This window comes from Triturus cristatus, chromosome 5_2, assembly GCF_964204655.1.
Source record: "Triturus cristatus chromosome 5_2, aTriCri1.1, whole genome shotgun sequence".
Taxonomy (NCBI): domain Eukaryota; kingdom Metazoa; phylum Chordata; class Amphibia; order Caudata; family Salamandridae; genus Triturus; species Triturus cristatus.
The window spans coordinates 1,012,663,430-1,012,686,179 of NC_140588.1; the positions used below are offsets into that span (position 1 = coordinate 1,012,663,430).

The 22,750-nt window shown below is 47.3% G+C and overlaps 1 protein-coding gene across 1 annotated transcript in view; it reads left to right on the forward strand.

The window, feature by feature from the left end:
• Window positions 1-22,750, forward strand: part of MSN (moesin) — a 250,128-nt gene that overhangs the window by 224,807 nt on the left and 2,571 nt on the right. Inside the window, exons 9-12 of the mRNA XM_085608290.1 lie at window positions 5,355-5,485; window positions 12,010-12,170; window positions 13,369-13,461; window positions 21,146-21,379. Coding sequence (XP_085464416.1) covers window positions 5,355-5,485; window positions 12,010-12,170; window positions 13,369-13,461; window positions 21,146-21,379 — 619 coding nt within the window. The remainder of the gene's footprint in view (window positions 1-5,354; window positions 5,486-12,009; window positions 12,171-13,368; window positions 13,462-21,145; window positions 21,380-22,750) is intronic.

Consider the following 22,750-nt stretch of genomic DNA (forward strand, 5'->3'; position numbering starts at 1 on the left):
AATTAAGGAGTACAATGGACGAATGCCATCGACCGAAGTAGGTAGATAGGTGGCCAAAATACCTCTTGGATAAGATCATAGTGCAACGCAGGCTTTGTCACCTAACGATTTACCATGTAAATTGCTAAATAGGGGTGAAGGACCATGAGAGTATGGAGTTCTGTATTAGAAACTCTTAATGTGGTAAACCTTATGCTCTGAATAGATTGAGGGTGAAGGGTTCTAAATCCGATGAGTGTGTATCCCAAAACGTAGAGCATTCTAAGAATATCATACAAGTATCCCATTTCCATGCAATCTTACCGGCAGCTTTGGGCTGACCTCTCCCTTGCAACAATGGCAGAAAAAGCGGTGCTGAGACACCGTCACCCCAGCCGCTGCAGCCGCCTCCGCCATGTTCTCCCTCCTGCGAGCCGACCACCTAAGATTGGTGTCCCTGCGTGACGTCACAACTCGGAAGAAAACCTTACCGGGCTGGGACAGACCGCGGCTCTGCCTGACTGTGTGACGTCAGAACATCGAAACGATAGAGGGAAGGGAAGGGATGGGATGGGATGGAACATAACTGTCTCAGTTCTCTATGGTCGTATTCGAGGAAGCGCCACACAGAAATATTTCCTAGTCTACAATGCGCATGGGCAGAGCACTGTCCCAGCGCTGGCCATATTAAGATCAGGCTAAAGATCACGCCTCAATGATGTACTCCATTGTGAGAAGTTGGCCTGATGTATGATGTCACTAGTTCTAGTGTACACCTTATATCCGTCCAAATACCCTTATGGTGATTGGTTGTAAAGTCAACCTTATAGACCAGCTATCCTAGTGGTAGCATGGACAAGAGCAGTCTTAGGCTAAACTCTGAATGGCATGTGAAGCCAGCTGTGATACCATATATAATCCCTTGAATACCAAATGAAAGGACACCACAACAGATATATATAAAATAAAGTGTATTTATTCTAAGCAAACCCTCAGCACTCTTTATGAGATTAGAGGTAAGTACAACACAGTCTTATTTAAGCATACATTAAGTCACACAGGTAAGTAATACAGTTAGGCCCTAGGGGCCACGCAAACCATATACTGATTAAGTGGTATAAGAACCACTGTCACGGAAATAGAATAGGCCTAGGCCTAGGGAATCGCTGGGGCTACACTACACTAGCGTTAGTTAGGAAGTGGGAGGCCCACGGGATTCGTGTGCAGAGTGGAAACACTCACGCGTAATGCGTAAAAGTCACTAGCAATAGTACAGTTTAGAAAACGGTAGATTTAGGACACTTCCGGAGTAGCTAGGAAGTTGAGACTTGAAAACTAGACACTAGGATAGTCACTATCCTGATGAGCACCGGAGTACCCAAGTTACCTAGCCCACAGGCTGCGGGTGCATAGGGGTGAAGATGCGTCGTTTTCGTCGTCGACTCCTATGGATGCCTGAAGAAAGATGCTGACAGGCAGTCAGTGAAGAGTGTCCGGTGGATCCCAAGGCTGGGATCAAGAAGAGAAGAAACCTGCAAGCAGAAGGGACAGAGTCAAGGTCACTAGCCAGTGACCACGTGGAACCAGGAAGGAACCAGGCGATGTCGTGAAGACTTGCAGGTGAAGGTGAAGCTTGTCGCTGCAGCCAGGAGGACCAGGAAGCGTCGAGGACGACCAGGACCAGGAGGCGAGCTGTCCCACGAAGGCTCTTGCTGTCGGCGGCGTCGAAGTTGGACTAGGACTCACCAGGCCTTGGCAAGCGGAACCCACGAAGGACTTGCTTCTGGTGCAGACCAGGAAGGTCTGGGGTGCTTCTTCTTTGCAGAGAGCGGGAGCCAGTCTGGAGGAGCCAAACCAGCGCAGAAGATTTCAGGGTGCGTCGTCACAGAGGCCACTAGCCAGCGGGCAAGCAACCGGACAGACGCGGCAAGCAGGAAAATGCTGAAGGGCCCCACGCAGGACTCGTGGAGTGTGGGGGGCTGATCTTCGAAGCAGATGGTGCAGTTACTAGCCACTTTTTCCAGGTAGCCGGTCCCACGTCGCTCGTCGCCTCCACGGATCTCAGCTCTGCTGCAGATGTGGATGAGGGTCGGAGAAGTCTGGAAGTCAAGGCTCTGGTCGGGCTCTGCAGTCGGTTCCTCGTAGAACGGTCGCAAAGCAAAGGGTAGTCTCTTGATGGTGCCTGTTTGCACAGGGTGGTACAAAAGGGGGTGGTGATGGACGGAGCATCAGAACCAATCAAACACTCACACCCAGTCAACAGATCTGGGTTTGATCCATCACCGTTCTTTAGCCCACTCTGCCACCCCAGTTCAGACATGGCCATATGCAAATCAGTCTGACCCTGTGCCTCATGGGAACAGTCCAGCCCGAACTGCAAAGCCATGCCTTCCCTGGACCGGAAACAAGCTTCCTAGGACCGGTTTCTGGCATTTCAGCCGTCTTCAGCCAGGCTTGCTTGAATCCAGTGGCAAAGTGAGCAAGGGACTCACGTCTGAGCATACCCTGCCAACTTATAGCGAACAAAGCGGTACAAAAGGGGGTGGTGATGGACGGAGCATCAGAACCAATCAAACACTCACACCCAGTCAACAGATCTGGGTTTGATCCATCACCGTTCTTTAGCCCACTCTGCCACCCCAGTTCAGACATGGCCATATGCAAATCAGTCTGACCCTGTGCCTCATGGGAACAGTCCAGCCCGAACTGCAAAGCCATGCCTTCCCTGGACCGGAAACAAGCTTCCTAGGACCGGTTTCTGGCATTTCACCACCCCCTTTTGTACCGCTTTGTTTGCACAGGGTAGCCACTCCTTGGCTACAAGGGAGATTCTTCAGTCTTCTTCTTTCGTCGAATGTCGAAGGTCCAGAGTTTCTGTTCAGTTTTGCAGGTTCAGGATAATCTAAAGTCTTGAGGCCCAACTCCCACTCTTATACTAATCTGGGGGGCTGGGATACCTGCTAGGTCACGCCTTATGGGTGGGACCTGGGAGGGGGTGGTTACACCCACTTCCCTTTGTCCAGTTTCGCGCCAGAGCTGGGGCTGGAGTGCCCCAGCGCCGGTTTGAACTGGACTATGCAAGGAACACCTTGTGTGCCCCAGGCATGTCTCATTCCTTTCAGCCCACCCTGCCCCAATACACTAAAGGCTGTCTGGGGAGGTGCTAGCACCTCCCCAAGCAGGAAACCTATTGTCCAGGCCTCCCTGGCTGGGATCACTCCCAGCAGCAGGAGGTCAGACTTGTGTCTGTGGCAGCAGCATCCATTTTATGATGCTGAGGCTTTGGTTAGAGTTAAACAGCAAAGTAGGATTTTAACATGTCTCTCCCTCTAGAAGGGGGGAATAATATCCTCATCACCAGAAATGGTATGGGGGTATTATTCCAAAGTGTTAGACACCTTACACGACATGTTTTGATAAAGCCAAACCATAGTTACCATAACCGTTTAAGATTATAAGGCACTTTAAGAGTATATGGTAGGCTATATCATAGAACAGCTATAAGGACTTGGTTCCGAAAGCTGCAGACAGGCTCAGCTCATGCTAGAGCACCATCTCACATGTTACCAAGCACTCTGCCTCCAGGATTGTTAAGGCCTGCCATAGGAGTGACTGATAGGTACACATGTGTTTATATATAAGGGTAGATATAGGCATACTATACCTAAGCAAGGGGTGATTACACGACCTTGCCCCAGCTGAGTGATCAGCCAGTTGTGTCTGATTGGAAGGCCAGACCAGGGGTGGCATAATACATGCTGCAGCCCCTGGGAGGCCTAGGGTACACCTATGCCCTGGGTACCTAGGGTACACTGTACAGGGTCCAATAAGGTGATCCTTACCAATTGTGTATGTACCTAGGGTACATGGAGTCCATTTTACAGAGAGAGCAGACAGCCTGAGACCCTGAATGGCCGGATCTCAGGCCAACTAAGTCGAAAAACCAGCTAGACACTAGGCAAAAAAGTTGGGGGTAACCATAGTCAGATATCCACCTTCCTACATCCATGATAACAGCTTTCATTTTCCACTATCTTTCTGCACAATAAGCATGACAAACAGCCCTGTCAACAATGGATTTTATAGACTCTTGCTACTCGAAAACGTATCCGAACTATTAGTTATTTAAACGACAGTAACAACTAATAATTTACATACACGGGATGAAATGTAGGTTTCATTACCTCATTCCCTTAATTTGTTTACTTATACAATAAAATGGGTTTCCAAGAAACACTTGTTTTTGTTTTAATTTTGAAGCATAATGTAATTTTATTTTCTAATATACGATATAGATATTGCATTTAAGCACGAGACTTCGGAACTTTAAAGATGGACGCTCTATTTGTCGTCTACCAAACATCACAGCCGTATTTGAAGGCTGGTGTGATTCTTAACAGTGGTTTAACTCTGCGTTCCAAGTCTCAGCATGGCGAGAGAGTGAACACAGAGTTCCACAATATCTTTCCTTGTTTGTTCTTGAAAAGAGCGAATTTTCTTCACCTGGTGAGAAGACCTCTTTCCCGAGTTTTCCGGAGTGGTATTCGTGTGGTAAACTGGAGTTAGTTTAAGTGTGAGTGCCTGGGAACAAGTGAAATCCTGCAATCGATGTTTTTTTACCAACTCATTTTAATGTGTGCTTCTAGCCAGGAAGGTTTTATTAGAAATCTATCATCCTGTTTAAAACAAGTAAAGAGGGCACTGGAAGACACCACCGCCTTTCTCCGAGGCCAAGAAGAAATGCCTCGGAGAAAGGCAGCGCCATTTTCGGATTCGGGGGCGTGTTTGTCTTTTCTCTCCTCCAGCCATTGGCTGGAGGAGACAATGAGACTTTCTGTAAAAAACACGCCCCCCGATCCGAAAAGGACGGGGCATAATCGGAGTGACTGGACCTCTTCTCCAGTGGCTGGCCAGCATTTAAGAGGCCAGCCAATGGAGAACAGGAGAGAAGAGGGGCGGGTGCAAGCCCCTCTTCTCAATGTCATTAAATCTCGCGAGCGAGACTGCGCAAGCGCAGCCATCGCTAGCCGAGACCTAATGAGGTGGAGCGATAACCTTGAAAAAAGCATTAAGATGCTGATTTTATATGTGGACATGAGAAGAAGTGACTCGTCGCACCATGGCCCATTTTTGCCAAAAATATACATGGACTTAATTTATGATGGTGAATTAACCTAGCGATCTCCACATTGTTTACATGCTGACATGATGGTATTTGGGTATTAAATGTTTGAGAGATGAGTGTTGTAGATATCGTAGGTGATTTTAGATGTGCATTTCATATTTTCTTGTTGCCTCTTCATATAAAATATTTTGTGTTTTGTGCACTGCGTGTATGATTTGGCATGTTTTTGACAGATCTTTTTGACCCATAGTGCTCTATTAGAAAACGAGAAGAAGAAGCGGGAAATGGCAGAGAAGGATAAAGAAAAGATCGAGCGCGAGAAAGAGGAGCTGATGGAGAGGCTTCGACAGATCGAGGACCAGACGAAGAAAGCACAGCAAGGTTTGGACTGCTCTTTGGGCACAAATCTGTAGTGTGAAGCCTTTTAGCATTTTCTCCCCCTACAGCTGGACTATGCCACAATAGCATGCTAGTGCTATGCTAGACTCTAGCATATGTATTGTTTTGCTCCTATTGCATGGTCTTTTTGTTGGCACATTCCAGTGCTGCTTCAATTGAGACCATCATTTGTCCATTCTAGAATCCATTTGCTATACTTTTGCTGCTCTCGCGACTCTAGATATGGGCACCAACTTAATCTTTTTGTTTCAACTCCAAATTCCTTCTCCTTTACAGAGTGTTTTAAAACCTTCAATTTTCATTGTTGCTTTTTTATTGTATTATTGTAATGGCATTTATATAGTGCTTACTACCCCTGATGAGGCATCGAAGTGCTTTACGCCGGGCAGCACGGTGCTCCGGGACCCAAGGTTGATGGTTAGTTCAGTGTTATTGGTTAATGTTTATTTATTGGGTTTAGTCTTGTGCACTCAAAGCAAACCATTCCATGCAGTCATTTTTTTTTTCTTCATGGTGGACGCAAGTATTAGTGGTCGGTCGAAATAATTAGTCGGAGGGGGGGGGGGGAACTAAAACACATGGTTGGTGGGATTAATACAGGAGTTAGTGGAGATTAGATATTGTAAGGTTACATATGTTTAACTTTCAGCAGAGGAAGGAGAGATTGTGATCTTGTAAATGAGCCTTGGAAAATTTGCTGAAATAAAGAAAAGTCAATGGTGGATGTGTCAGAGTAGGTTGTGCTCTGACAGAGGAGGCATGTAGAGGATGGAAGGTAAGGAGAGGGACATTTGAAAGAAGAAAAATGGAGTGGTGATAAACCAAAGTTTAAATGAAAGGACAGTTTTTTAAATGCCAGATTTAAGGAACATAGTAAATATTTTGAGACCGCATGCAGTTTTAAGATGCAAAATATAGAATTATTTACTTGTGAAGATTGTGCTATATTGGACATTTTACTAGATACTAGAAACAGGTAAACCATCTCTCCATTGCTTGACTACTGCTAGACTACCGATCCAGCCAGGTCAGTTGATTAGCTCAAGGGCTGAAAGAGAAAAATAATGGCTGGACGCATGTCCAGAAAATACATGGGAAGAAATGTACACAGTGAAAAAGATTCGGGGGGTTCATCCTCAGGTTTGACTCGCTGTATTAATTAATTAATTATACAGCAGAGTGGAATACATTTAAATGACCCTGGTATGCATTGACACCAGATGGAAGATAAGGACCACTTCCCAGACAGTGGAAGTATATTGCCTTCATTCCATTGGCTGGAGGGCAGGGGAGGAAAACACTGGTGGCGTGTGAGTGAGGAGGTGGTGAGAGGGCTCTCTATACAAATTCAATGAAAACTTTCTCAGAAAACAGCTGCTGATTAGACTTCCTGAACCAGTGTGCTTTTTAGGTCTCGCCTGAGACAGCGCATGCGCTGCTCTGGCGAGACATTTAGTGAGTGGGCTTTAAAAAGCCTGACCACAGCTTTTTGGGTGGCATAGAGCGTGTGGTTACGCGCTAGCAGAGGCACCATCTGGCTTTCCGCTCTCGTCATGGTGCGTGCACATCGCACACCACTCGCCAGCCTGCTTTCACTTTTGCCGTCGCGCGCGCATCACTCGTGTGCTTTTTAAAAAAAAATCTTTTAGAGCGCGCGCACACACAACTCCCTCCGCCTCTCTCTATCCCGCTGCAGCCCCCATCTATGCATTCATCGCCCAGGTTCCCTGATCTTTTCACTATTTTTTCTTTCCTCCTTCTCCCCTCTCTCTGCAGTTCTTACACCCATCGCCTCCTCTTTCCACTTGATTTCTTCGTACTACCTTTTGCCATTATCGGTTTATCCACTGCCCTCTTATGCCGCCCCCCATCTGTCCATTCTTTGCTTTCTCCCGTCACTCTTTTCCGCCTCTGCAGTGGCTCTCCTCACTGCCGCTCCATCCTCCCTCCCTGCTTCACCAAACTCCTCTCGTCTTCTCCCCTATTCAGTCGCTTCTTCTGCATCTTCTCTTCTCCCCCTCCCGGCGCTCTTTGTGTTCTATATAGTTTTTGTTGTTGAACACAGTAAAACCACAAACCAATATGTTATAGCTACAAAGTTGAAATCTCTTTACACCAGGAATTAGCATCAGCATGTGCCTTGCTAGAAGTAACAATTAAGTAATATCTGCAGAAGGTGAAAGATCTTTGAAGTGTTTTTTGGTAGTGGGAGCGGCGGGGCTCCGAATGAGTACGATGTCAAACTCTCCGGAGAGTTCTCACTTCTTGCAAAATAAAAACGTAACCTTCTGGTGTCAACACATTCAAACGTCCTTAGAACCTGACTGATGTCAATATGGAAACACTAATCGTGGACAGGTTTAGAATTTGAGAATGCACGCCCTTCGGTAGAACTATCACCATCACAAGAAACGTCTGTAAAAAAAAATCCGAAAGGAGGGTCACGTCTTCTTGATAATGAGTCTTCTTAACCCCTTCCCACGCCCCCCAGCATTCCTTCGACCGCCCCACCCACTTTTCATTCAGCTTTCCAATTAACTGGGGCGCTTCCTGTCTTTGTTGAACTGCCGAAGAATACCTTAATAGCTTTGGCCTCCCCCTGCCTCTCGTGCTTTTAAGTGAAAGTTAGGCGCCATAAAGGGAGCACATCTGCGCCGAACACCCTTCCCGCTGCAAACGCTCCTGTCATGACAGAGAGAGAGAGAAGGGGGGTCCTGCGCCAGCTCTCCCCTGATACAGATCTACTCGATGGGTGCATGTTAGGTATCCTCCGTTTTCAACTGCACTGAAATACATACATAAGTGCTACGACTCAGATGGCATGATTGTGCAAACAAAAAGTTATTAATCTACACCAAGATTTTTACACCATCAGATGGCTGGAGATTTACGGTTTTTGTCAAATAACAGCACTTTCCTGAAGTACCGTGCAAAATACGTCAGTCGCAGGTAATCGCTTCCCGAAAGGGATTTATTGCTGCCACTGACAAAAGTAAATGACGATTTCAAGAGTGAGAAGAGGTGAGAGGATTTAAAAAAAAAAAAATACCTTCTAACTCTCCACTTCGCTCTTAAACTTTCTAGTGAAACCTTGTCTCACCCCCCCTTAAGTGGGATTTACTCTCCAGCAATATTACATCAGTGTGGCATATTAGCGAGTAAAAGAAATCCCATTTATGCGGCATCCTTTTGTGACAACCTTGCACTCATAAATCCTCCACTTTGCGCATGTAATTTGGATTCTATGTACCGTTGTCTGCTATTATCCCTTGACTGGTGTGTCTGCTGTTTCCACTTCCTTGTTAGCAATTTCCATGCGATTCTGACCGACCCTTCGAGACAGTATCATGAACAAGCATTGGCATTGCCAATAGGTCTCGCTTTTGGGACCTTATAAGTATTTAGTTATGCAGCACAATATCCTTGGTGCTACAACATTAACTGTTGCAAAGCTAAACACTTATAAGGTCCTAAAGGCGAGACCTATTGGTTATGCCAATGCTTGTTGTTGATGCTATGGGCACGTAGAGGTGGAGCTGCAGGTTGAAATGGACCATTTAAGTGGGGCCAAGCAATTGTCTACCTTAATGACACTTCAGTGCAGTGCCCTCACACTTCTCTGTGCCTCTGTTGTGGGTGCTGCAGGCAGGAGACAGTCCTGCTGTGAGGGGCATCACTACAAAAAAGGTTGTGTCTGGAGTACAGACTGGAAGACTTTTGAAATGTAAACTTATTGAAATCTACCTTTCCTTAACACTGAAATAAGAGAAGCTACTGTACAGGCAGCTCTTTCCTCTAAATATTTTTTTTGTTTAATGTATATATGCTTGCTTTATTAATCTGCTGATAGTTATTTTTCTAATCAGTCGAGGACCCCATGATTAGGTGTTGTGAACCCTCAGGAGCCCACGAACCACAGGTTAAGAACCACTGGTCTAGTGCGTAATGTTCATTTGATCATCACAGTTCCTTGGTTGCTTGTCTTGGTTGTAAACTCCAGCTGCACAAATTGTCCATCCGTAGCTGTACCTCGTAGCTTTATTTTAAACATTGACTCGCCTTATGTTAACAGGCAATCCACGTTGGAACCAGATCCTTTACAGCATATTATCATCAAAGCTATCGCCTTGATGTGTTGGAGACTTTGTAGATTGTTTCCTTGTTTAGAGTGACCTAGTAGGGGCAGGCCTGTGAGGTCTGCATGTGCTACGTCTAGGAATTAAAGAGCGCCTGCTTGAGTTAACCCCCCACTACAAATTGAGGCAGGGGTTTGTCCCCGTAGCCTGCTCACTTCAAGGAGCAGATGTCATTTGAAAACAGTGCTAGAATTGAAAGTGTTAATGTTTATAGATGTCTAGCTCCCTTTGCTCTTTTATGGGCACGTATCCACTTTAAGTAGCTTGTTTTGTTAAAATATAGGATTCAACATTTACCTTGGGTTTACCCCCCCCCCCCCCCCACTCCGCCTAAAGCTGTAAAACCCATCTACAAGAGCCAGCAGACTGTTTGCAGTACGGGCAAGAAGGACGGCATCGCCCGCGTATAATAAAACCAGGACTAGGCGCAAACTTAAATTTGGGGAAATTAGGGGTACAATCTGTTGAAAAGGGAGTCGGGGGCATTAATATAAAAAAGGAATAATAAAGGTGCCACGATATAGGCTTGTCTCACACCATGGGGAAACTTGGATAGGGATGTTGGGCTTGGTCACTTAACTGGGAGTAACGTACTCTCATATTCGTATCTTGTTGAAGCCTTTTTAGCACATGCAGTATGGATGAATCTACTCCCGCATGTCCCACATGATGTCCCACAATTTATTTCTATCCACTAAGTGAAAGGCACAGGAGAGGTCCATAAAGGTCATGTGTATAGCCCCCCCTCCCCCCCCCCCCCCCCCCCCCCCACCCCCCCGGCCTTGACATATTTACCCAGGATAGAGTTTTCACTTGCCCAAGCTTCCAGTTTCCCTTAAATTACCCTACCAAAGATTTTTTCCCGAAGAGTCTAGCAATGCAATCAGGCGGTAGTTAGATGGAACGTTTTATCACCTTTTTTCATATATAGAAACTCCCTGATTCAATTGAATCCCATATAGGAACTGTGACTGACTGAACCCCCAACTACTATAGACCTAAAAACATTTGTAAAGAGCGGTCCCCAGAGATCTAAATTCTATTTAAAAAACACTCCACTGGTACCCCGTCTGGACCTGCTGCCTTTCCTGATGCTCAGCGGAGTACAGCTGTGCAACACCGCCCCCCCCCCCCCTAAAATAAACTAGTGCCGGTTGCAATTGGCTCAGCAGAGACCATTGTTTTTTTTCCCCAGACATTTCTTGGTAAAAATTATTTACAAAATGAGCAACCCATTTGTGCTCCATAATACGGCAGTCAATACCGGACTCTGGCTTTTCAGTGAATATGGGCCTATTCATAATTTCACAAAAAGGCTCTATCTTGTAGGACTGCTGCCTGTTCCAGGTCATACCAGGCCTTGGTTCGTATATCCGCCTTTCTCTTTTCGATAGCTTTCTTGTAATTCCTTCTGGCCTCCCTCACCTCCACTTCATCCTGCGGGATTTTGTGAGTTACATTTTTTAACGCCTTTTAAGGTTTTTGTACATCCTGAATTAAACCATGTGCAAACAAGGCGTACAGGCTGTGGGTTCTTGATCAATAGTGAATCATACATTTAATTACAAATCCTCCTGATATTATCACATACAGTAGCTGGCTCAGTTTTTTCCCAAGAAATTTAAAATGCCCAAATGATTTTGTCTTACCACTTCTGAAGTGTTGCTAATTTCTATGCAACCCCTTTTTTTTTGGTGTAGGACATAGGCTGTGGCCAGGCGTAGGGGAAGCTAATGGCAAGCAGTACAGTGATGGGATAATGAACGCTGAAAGGGAATGTAAAGGTATTTTGTGACCTGACCTATGGGTTAATAGGTTGGTTCACAAAATTCTGAATTGTCGAGTGCTGCAACCCTACTTGCCTCATCATTATCCATGAGATATGTTGCACAGTCCGACTAACTATGATTGGATGCCATCACAGCGATCGTGGCCAGCTAGCATCCATCAGCAGGCCACCATGTCTGTGATCACATTTTAAATAAACAATAACAATTTTTTTTTTTAAATGGGGCCAGTTTTCCATAAAGGAAATGGGGCTACATTTAAAGGTGTTATTTTTTTTTTGTGTGTGACTGGGTTAACACCTCCATTAAGGTGTCCATAAAAATTGTAATACTAGAGTTTGGCTGTAAAACCTTGATACCGTAACAAATCTCTATTTGAAAGGGACACCTGAAGCGCACCTCTTCCAAATAGTGATTCGGTAACCTGTCACCAAATCGCAAAAGCCATTTTGCAGTTGCAGTCCCTAAAAGTTTGCAAATCATAGGCTTTGCGATCACAAAATGGGTTTGTGCATCAGCCGATAAGACTGTAGAGATGCGGTAGAGACACCGGTCATGTTTATCCTTCCTCCTTTCTTTTTAGAACTAGAGGAACAGACCCTCAGGGCGTTGGAGTTGGAGCAAGAGAGGAAAAGGGCTGAAGAAGAAGCCGAGAAGCTGGCGAAGGAACGTCAAGCTGCAGAAGAGGCCAAAGAGACACTCCTCAGGCAGGCTCAAGATCAGCAGAAGACCCAAGAGCAGCTGGTGAGTACATGCGCTTTCTCTTGAGCTCACATTGGTTATTGACGCAAGTGACGTGGGGGATCCAGGAACATTTTCAGGGAAGCGCACTGGTTAAACATTCGTTGTGTTATAGGAGATTTCTGTAATGCCCTGTGTTGCTGGTACACCATTGACTGTGGTGTTCCCCAGTCCCAGGCGCAGTAGAGGGAAAACAAAACTACTCTTGACTGCTCCAGATATTAAAATGGCCTATGCTGGCAGAAGCAGTAGTGTTGTCCCCTTCTGCCTCGGTTGAGGGCAAGGAGACGTGTGCCTGCTTTAGGGCACATGGCTCCTTGTCCAGTGTCTGCGTCCCAGTATCTTTGACCCTTCCCTCTGACGTTCTGGGTCTAAGAGCGGCTTTATAGTCATTGGTGGTCTCTTATGGTAATTTTTCACCTGCTACTCGGAGGGCACAATGTGGTGCAACATGAGCCTGGCTGTTGCACATTAAGTGATGATGTCACGACCAGATAAATGGCAGCTTGTTTTTGGGAAGGCTTAATTCAGAGTGAACAAGCCGGAGTAAGCGCAGCTCTATCTTGTAGACAACCCGCCCGTTAATCTTTTGACGGAACCAAATGCTGTTGATTGATAGTTTCCTCAACACTCCCCTACATACTTGACTTTTAGAAACGAACAGGATTCTAAACTTACAAACGTCGCATAAGATGGAGTGAAACCTAATGGATAAAATTAATGGTGACTAGTGAAGATTAAATCCCTGTGGCATTCAGTAATATTCAAGCATTTGTTAGTCTGTAAGTAAAGCTAGAAGCAGTGATGGACGCACAGTGTGGGTGTTGAACGGGTTATGGCAGTACCAAGCCAGCATGTAGGGTGGGAGCAGAACCCCAGTACATATCTCAAGTGAATTCACGGAGTACAACAACATCCAGCCTCTAGTTTCATCAACTTGTGTCCAGCACCAACCCGGGTATGGTCGAACGTCGATAACATCGAGCACCTCAGCATGACTGTTTACTTGCTAAGAGGACAAGTAGCAGCCATGTATTTACTTCTTTACAGCGTTGATTGCTGCTTGGGAATGTTCCACGTGCCCAGGTTTGCGTCTCCGTTCGTTCAAGCGGGTGATATTGTTGCAGGTAAAAGGCCCATAGGAACCTAGTAGCAGTGAAGCTAGGATCATTCACCAAGATATTCTTTTCTTTGTCCAAAGGCTGCTGAATTAGCAGAGCTCACATCCACCATCAGTGAACTGGAGTTGGCCAGACGGAAGAAGGAAAATGAGGCTGAAGAATGGCAACAGAAGGTACAAGGGGGTGCTGGGAATGTCTTGTGGATCACATAGCATGGAGTGTGTAAATTCTTTTCAGGGTCGAAAAAGGATGCGAGGAATCACTTTAGTCCTCCGTGGAAAGGGACGTGGTAGACCGCAAAATGAATGGAGGGCGTAACTTGAATCCTGTGTATAAGGATGATGTAGAATTGGGCAACCCTATTTATTAGCACGGGGTGGGGATACGATTCTTTGGTTGATTCCAAGTGCCACAGGGTGAAAAAGAATAGTGCAATTGCAACACCGGTAACACCGATCAGGGCGAGTGGTTGCTCGATCCTCAATTTTATATTGTTGAAGGGCCAGCTTTCTCCACAAAATTGTCCCTGGGTTTGAGAACCTGGTGCACACCTTAAAGTTGAGGTATGAATAAGGCATTCAGAGGCCTCTGTACTTCTCTAACTCTCTCCCTCGCTCTGCTCCTGTTGTACTTCCTCACATTTCTTCCCACAGAGAGTACAACTCCCCTCCTTTCCTCTGGCTTTTGCCCCTTTTACCACCCCAACCCCCAGAAATGGATGCTTGTTCCCAACATCCTCCCCACCCAAAAGAAAATACCAGAACTTCCTCAAGCTACAGAACCTCTCCACTCTCCCTTCTCAAGAACACAACAAAGTTGCCAGGTCCTGCCTGACATCCTTGCTCACACTCCAACCTCATCCTAAGTCTTTAGTCCCACTACCTCCTTTTTATGGTCCAGCTTGACAGCGCAGCTGTCGCAACAATTATATGAGCAACACTAGAGGGTGGCTTTGGCTCTGCCCACATGTTGGGAATCATGAGTACATGTTTTGATTTGGCAGAAGTTGTGTGGTTCTGCAAGAAAGAACTTGCCCTTGTGGGCATTTTGTTTATCCATGTTAACCTACATGGATTTATAGGTCTGCCTTGACAGTGCAGCTGTCACCATACCTTATAACCTACACCAGTATTCTACAGTTCTTTACTTCCACACCATTACATATCCATTCCCATGCTATATACTTGTAATGCTCCACATCACCATACAACATTCCTTTACAGACCTGTTGGCATTGCCATTGCTTGTTGTAAATCTTGTTGAAAACTCTGTTCCCTGAAAGCTAACAGAAGATAGATTATTGCACCTGGAAGGTGTGAGCCACATCCAGGCTCTGCACGCCTTTTAGATTATGTTCTGTTCACAATTCTGAGCACGACACCTGGGTGGCCGCGAGGTGCTCCGTTGTCGCTTGGAAGAGGACTCCGTGCTGCCCCGCTTTTGAGCACGTCCAGGTCTGTATGTAGGAGATGAGGGTTCAAGGGGTATAGAGGACTCACCCCATCTTTTGAGCAAGACCTGGTGGAATTAAATTGGGTTCCAGGGCACGACAAACTCTCTGGATCCTTCGGCAGGGTGAGTACAGTGCTGGCTCACCAGTCTTGGCATGAGATCCTCTGTGCAATTGTTTAAAAGGGGAATACTCTGTGTGGAGAGGGAGCACTACTGAATAATCTGTTAATATTTGTAGGACTTGGCCCTTTTTCCCTCAGTTGTTTTCATTTTTCATGTTGATGCAGATTCAGGGAGCCATTTTAGCTACCCCTGAAACTTCTATCTGAGGGCCTGAAGCACAAGATGGTGGCCACCTGTGACATCACCAGCATCCACTGGAACCTACCAGCACCTTCCAGAACATTCCAGGAGATTCCAGAACTCTGTGACAGTTGGAGACCGTTTAGAATGTTGGGAGGATAAGAGAGGCAGTTGGCAGTTGGAGCTGGCAGTTGGCACCTGACTGGTGAAGAGAGAGGAGCACAACAGTGAAGGAGGAAGGAGTGAAGCAGCAGGGGTGGAAACTTGTGCCTGGAGTGGGGTCCATAAACCCACCCTTGATACTTGTCCCTACTGATGGATCCCAGCCTATAGCCCTGTGTGGGAAGAAGACAGAAGAAACTTATCCTAAGGACCTGGACAGCAGGAACAGGCCTTAGAACCAAGAAAGCAGCAAGATCCTGACCTGGAAACTGGTTTCCCTGGAGTCCGGTGTCGAGTAGCCTGAGACCTGGAGCCCGAGGTGGAGAAGCGGCGCTGACTGAAGTAGCAGACGTCGTACCCGGAGCCGCCTGAGGTCGTGAGAGGGCGCCGACGGAGGTCGTGAGGAATACCAGAGGTCGAGGAGGAAGTGAACCGAGGTCGAGCGAGCGGCGTCATCGGAGGAGTGAAGTCCGCCCTCCGGAGTCGTCGGAGACCGAGGTAGAGGAGCACCGGAGGTCGGGAGTGAGGATCGCACTCCGGAGTCGCCCGGAGCCTGTGAGGAGGAGCACCGGAGGTCGGGGGTGAGGATCGCACCCCGGAGTCGCCGGAAGTCGACATCGAGGCCAGGCCGGCCGACGTCATCGGAGCCGAGAGCGCCATCGGACCGGAGCCGCCCGAAGTCGACATCGTGAAGAGACTGCCCGACGCCGTCGAATCGGAGGTCGAGATCGAACCGAGGCCACCGACATCGGACCGGAACCGCCTACCGGCGTGGTCAAAGAACTGACATTGTGCCGAGGCCGCCGAGACCGAACCGGAACCGCCTCACGGCGTCGACACGACTCCAGCGGCGTCGGAACATCAGAAAAAGGGCAGTAAGTGGAGTAGAGGGCGCCTAAGGCCCTGTGGAGACCTGAGAGACTGCTCTAAGGGGCTAGGGAGGTGCTGAAACCAACCTGACTGTGCCAGGGGTGAACTGGGACTAACCTAGAGAGGTTGTGTGGAGAGAGAAAGCCAGGGCACTGGTATTCCCCCCTTTGATCTACCTCAGCTTAGGCCTCAGCCTTGTCCCAGCCAGGGAGTAGCCCCCCTCAAGCCTTCCACAACCCTACAAGCTGTGCCTGGGCCAAATCAGCCCTTAAGAATTGAAGTGTCATCTGATTACATGAGTGTTGCTGTATACTTTTAATTATTTATTGGGGGTACTGTATTTATTGAATTTTTACCTATTTATTGCTGCACTATATTTATAGGTCCACGGGACTTGATGGTGTACAATATTTATTGGTACAGTATTTATTGCCTCAAAGTATTTAATTGTCTGTATATATTGCACTTGTATTTATGCCCTGTTATTTATGATCACCCCTATTTATTTCATCAAACAGCCAATATTTATTTGACCTGCACTAATTGAAACTTGTATATTGTGATTGACCTATTTATTTTTCCAATCAGCAACTAAGAGAAAAAGATAAAGAAAGAATATTTTCATAATTTTTACGGTGTAGAGTCGTTTTTGGAACGGATGCACGCATGGTTATTGTATGGGTATATTGTATGCTTAGCACTGCGCCTGTTTCCTGACCACTCGAGCCAAGCTACCACAGTGTGTTCCGGAAGACCACCACCACCCCTTCTAGTGTGAGAGTGGTTTTCCAACATAAATTGGTGTTCAGCGGTGGGATAGAGCTGTGCCTACATATACTCAACAATAACTGTGGGTAGTCCATAGGCCTACACCGGGAGTTTTCTCAAAGCGGCCTTCCTAATTATGGGTTTTTGTTTTTTCCAAATTTACTCTGGTGGTGGGAGGAGGTATTACTAAAGGTACCACCCTACATTGTTACTGCACAAAACCTGTCCTCTAACCTGAGTGGGCAAGATGGAGTTTGTACTAGAGAATCTAGAAACGTACACTGTGGCCCAAGTCAGGAAGTTAACAGACCGGAGGGAGGAAAGACAGCTCACATGGGACTTAGCAAGGCTGGAGAAAGAGATGGAGGAGAAAAGGATGGCGCACAAGCTTTGGATGAAGGAGATGAAGCTGCGTGCCCTCCAGATGAGTGTGTCCAGCGAGGACACTGGTGGCAGCATACCAGAAGCTTCACAGGAGCTAGAAGTATATTTACCCCAGGAAGACATCACCAGGGTGTCTGAGGAGGCATTGGGGTGTGAACCTGAAGGGGGTAGTGCAGGGATCTTCCAACCCAGCGAGGTGAGAGAAGTGGCAGATAGCCCAGCTAGGTCCCAGGGAGAGAGGGTTGTAGGGCCTCACGACCTATCTGTAGGAAGGCGTGAGACGGGGAGGTGTCCCGAGGTGCCCCAACCGAAGTCTCAGGGCCTGGAGAGTTCCGCAAGGGAGCCCCAGGTTGGGAGCCTAGGCTGTCCCGAAGTGCCATCCAGTGCAGGGGAGCCCCTAGTGTCAGGAGGACCCAGGGCGACTGTAACCAGCGCGCCTGAGGTTCTGGGGTTGGCTCAGTTTCAGGGTTTAGGTCCTGGGCTGGGATGCCAGGCTCAGGGGTTGCCTGACCTGGCGGGTGGGGCCTCGGTTAACCGGGTCCCCCCGAAATTGACTTCCAGGGGTACTTTTCCCGTTAGGAGGGTGCTGAAATCTGGAAGGGGGTGCAGAGGGAGGAAGGTCTCGCCTCGGGCACCGACTCAGCCTAAGGGTTTAGACCCTAGGTTGAAGGATCAGTTGAGGGGTCAAGGCCCTAGACTGAGGAGGAAGTGTTGGTCTGAGGGTGCCTCGCAGGGTAGGATGAGGAACCCCAGAAGGAGAGTTAGGGGGAGGAGAGCCTCGCCCCGGAAGGCTGGTCAGCCTAAGGGTGTGAACCCCAGGAAGAAGGACCAGAGGCAGTTTAGGACTGCAAGGAGGAGGACCGGAGTGGTCAACGGGCACTACAGGCCTGGGGCTACTGCCCCCCACTCCGCGAGATCACCCGGGCCAGAGACATCTGGATGGCCCAGGGGCCGGTACTGGCCCCAACTAGCTAGGGAGCCCCCGTGGGGTGGTTTTGTTGGTCCAGGGAGGTTTGTTAGGGAACCATTGGGTTCCAGAGCGGAGGAGAACTTGCGGGTGCTCCTGCCGTTGCGGGCCTGCGTCCACCTTTTCTCGCCCCAAGCAGGGAAGACCATCAAGGCATTGATCGGTCTACCCTGGCTTTTGGCTGGAAGGGGGTTGTGTAGGACTTGGCCCTTTTTCCCTCAGTTGTTTTCATTTTTCATGTTGATGCAGATTCAGGGAGCCATTTTAGCTACCCCTGAAACTTCTATCTGAGGGCCTGAAGCACAAGATGGTGGCCACCTGTGACATCACCAGCATCCACTGGAACCTACCAGCACCTTCCAGAACATTCCAGGAGATTCCAGAACTCTGTGACAGTTGGAGACCGTTTAGAATGTTGGGAGGATAAGAGAGGCAGTTGGCAGTTGGAGCTGGCAGTTGGCACCTGACTGGTGAAGAGAGAGGAGCACAACAGTGAAGGAGGAAGGAGTGAAGCAGCAGGGGTGGAAACTTGTGCCTGGAGTGGGGTCCATAAACCCACCCTTGATACTTGTCCCTACTGATGGATCCCAGCCTATAGCCCTGTGTGGGAAGAAGACAGAAGAAACTTATCCTAAGGACCTGGACAGCAGGAACAGGCCTTAGAACCAAGAAAGCAGCAAGATCCTGACCTGGAAACTGGTTTCCCTGGAGTCCGGTGTCGAGTAGCCTGAGACCTGGAGCCCGAGGTGGAGAAGCGGCGCTGACTGAAGTAGCAGACGTCGTACCCGGAGCCGCCTGAGGTCGTGAGAGGGCGCCGACGGAGGTCGTGAGGAATACCAGAGGTCGAGGAGGAAGTGAACCGAGGTCGAGCGAGCGGCGTCATCGGAGGAGTGAAGTCCGCCCTCCGGAGTCGTCGGAGACCGAGGTAGAGGAGCACCGGAGGTCGGGAGTGAGGATCGCACTCCGGAGTCGCCCGGAGCCTGTGAGGAGGAGCACCGGAGGTCGGGGGTGAGGATCGCACCCCGGAGTCGCCGGAAGTCGACATCGAGGCCAGGCCGGCCGACGTCATCGGAGCCGAGAGCGCCATCGGACCGGAGCCGCCCGAAGTCGACATCGTGAAGAGACTGCCCGACGCCGTCGAATCGGAGGTCGAGATCGAACCGAGGCCACCGACATCGGACCGGAACCGCCTACCGGCGTGGTCAAAGAACTGACATTGTGCCGAGGCCGCCGAGACCGAACCGGAACCGCCTCACGGCGTCGACACGACTCCAGCGGCGTCGGAACATCAGAAAAAGGGCAGTAAGTGGAGTAGAGGGCGCCTAAGGCCCTGTGGAGACCTGAGAGACTGCTCTAAGGGGCTAGGGAGGTGCTGAAACCAACCTGACTGTGCCAGGGGTGAACTGGGACTAACCTAGAGAGGTTGTGTGGAGAGAGAAAGCCAGGGCACTGGTATTCCCCCCTTTGATCTACCTCAGCTTAGGCCTCAGCCTTGTCCCAGCCAGGGAGTAGCCCCCCTCAAGCCTTCCACAACCCTACAAGCTGTGCCTGGGCCAAATCAGCCCTTAAGAATTGAAGTGTCATCTGATTACATGAGTGTTGCTGTATACTTTTAATTATTTATTGGGGGTACTGTATTTATTGAATTTTTACCTATTTATTGCTGCACTATATTTATAGGTCCACGGGACTTGATGGTGTACAATATTTATTGGTACAGTATTTATTGCCTCAAAGTATTTAATTGTCTGTATATATTGCACTTGTATTTATGCCCTGTTATTTATGATCACCCCTATTTATTTCATCAAACAGCCAATATTTATTTGACCTGCACTAATTGAAACTTGTATATTGTGATTGACCTATTTATTTTTCCAATCAGCAACTAAGAGAAAAAGATAAAGAAAGAATATTTTCATAATTTTTACGGTGTAGAGTCGTTTTTGGAACGGATGCACGCATGGTTATTGTATGGGTATATTGTATGCTTAGCACTGCGCCTGTTTCCTGACCACTCGAGCCAAGCTACCACAGTGTGTTCCGGAAGACCACCACCACCCCTTCTAGTGTGAGAGTGGTTTTCCAACAATATTGATAACTGAAGGTCACACGTGCATCGTAGAGTCAGCCTTTCATCCTATCAAGGTCAATTAATTGAGACTATTAAAATGGGCAATAGTAACAACTGTGTTTAGAGCACTTACCAGTGGAAGAAGAGCCTATGACGAGGCATATAAAAACATAGGTTAATGAAATTCTGTTACAAAAAATATTTGCGGAAGTGTGCAGCAGAGTACATGAACCATCATTTTGTTCATATACTTACCACGCGTTGTAATAAGGCATAAATGGTGCTGTGTGTAGTCTTATACTTGTTGCTATATGGTGGTGGTATATTTACTTTACTTTGTAACTGATTCTGTCTTGGTGTTAAAATTAGTGGTATAGTCAGTGTTGATGTAATTTGTTTAAGGGGGTAGGGGAGAGAATTTATGCCCAAGCAGTGAAGCAGTTTTTCCAAGACCTACATTAGGGTATTTTGTATGTGGGTCATTTTTTTTTATCTGTGTGAAAACCACATTAATATAGTTTGTTTCCTTTTTGAGGTTACTTTTATGATGTAATTTTGGGGTTGGGTGGTCTACATCACATCACTCGTATCCGCACCTCACCTAGGACAAGTTTGCACCAATAGACGAGCACAGCTCAACAAATACACCCAACTCCACTTCCCAAACCCCTACTCAGCTGTCATCAGACCTCAGACACCCACACTTTGTCATCACAACATTACACACAAGTACCTTAGGTGAGTTTGATCCTTGGTTCTGTTCCTCTTTCACTCACAGATGCTGTGTAGTTCGCGTTGATTCCGTTAGTCAGTGGAGAGCTGTACGTCTGTAAATGACAGGCACTTAACCCTCTGGCACTGACTGTTTTTTCAATAGGCTGCAATGGTTCAGGAAGACCTTGAGAAGACCAAAGAGGAGCTGAAGCTGGCAGTGAGTGCTCCGCACGTGCAGGAACCCATGCAATCGGAGAACGAGCATGACGACGAGCAGGATGAAAACAATGCAGAAGCGAGCGCTGAACTAACAGCCGACGTGACCATCAAAGACCGCAGTGAGGAGGACCGCACCACAGAGGCCGAGAAGAACCTGCGGGTCCAGCAGCACTTAAAGGTACTGGGGCGCAAGCATGTCAAGCGGGGAGAGGCGTGTGGTACTAGTGTTGGGGCAGTGACCTTAGAAATCTGCAATCCAGCTACTAGCCATGAGATTGAGGAGTGAGTGAGAGAACACGTAAATTATTAGTCATTGAGATGGTTCTGCGGTTAAGAGCCTAAATTCTCCATCTTGAAGCCCAGATTGAATACTATGTTGACCTGTTTCTCTATTTGAGTAGTTGTCCTTTCTTGATTTCTCAGACTATCATATATACAAAACTGCAGCTTGCGACTGTCTATAGATTATGGAACAAATAGCATTATTCTTAATCTATTCATATTGTTGAACTAGTTTCATTAATGCTGTTAGCTACTGGTATATCCTGTGTTTTTCCTGCTGTCATCATTGTGACTTGGAAAACACATATTCATTGAGTCTTCATTATTACCCACAATTTATATTTTAACTTCTCACTCTGCTTCTTTGGTTTTAAGATACTTTGCTCACTTTAGGTGTTCTAAAATACTGTGTTGGCTTACAGTTAGAAATGGGTATTCTTTGAAGTATATTGCAGAATGTCCCATCCATATCCATGCAAGATAACTCTTTCAGACGCTAAAGTATTGTTGGGTTCTCAACATATACTCTTTGTATTTTATAAAGACTTTGGTGGTTCTGTACCCAATCCCTTTTACTCAAGAGTTTGTGAAAAATGTGGTACTTGTGCTGCATAAAGGAGCCTGGGCACACATGAAATAGTTGCACCCACTTACATCCCGTGGCTACAAGATGCCTTACGTAGTCCTTACATCCAGTGTATCATCCAGGCTATCAGTCATGTGTGCATGCCTTTCCTTCAGGTCCGCATGGGCTTATCATAAAGTTGGGCATCCCAGAAGTGCTTGCTTCCTTGCTTCATTTCCTGGGCTTCCATATGTCACAGGTCAGGAGTTTCATGGGTTGCAGGCACTGTAGTGGTCTTCTCTTTAGAAAAGTTTGTTGTTGGGCTCTAAACACACTCCAGCCTCATGTGCTGTTCTCAGAGTCTAGGCTAAGTAAATCGGCTGTATTGGTGTCTTTGACTTTTCTCTGCTGCAGTACTGTCTGCATTTTATGTCATGGAAGTAGATGAGGGAGCTGTTAATAAACTCCCTATAAGAGACTTCCTGCAAAGACACCCTATGGACAAACCATTGCGTTCTAGAAACCACCTTAAGGTGGATTATGGCCATATTGTTAAACCTTTTCAGCTGAACGTTTTCTGATACAACTTTTTTTTTTTTACGGATCCATATTTTCAGTACTTTCTGTGATGGATTTTCCAGGGTTCTGGTAGAAGAGGGGCTTGGACCAAGGCACAAAGGATGAATACGGTTGACCTGTAGT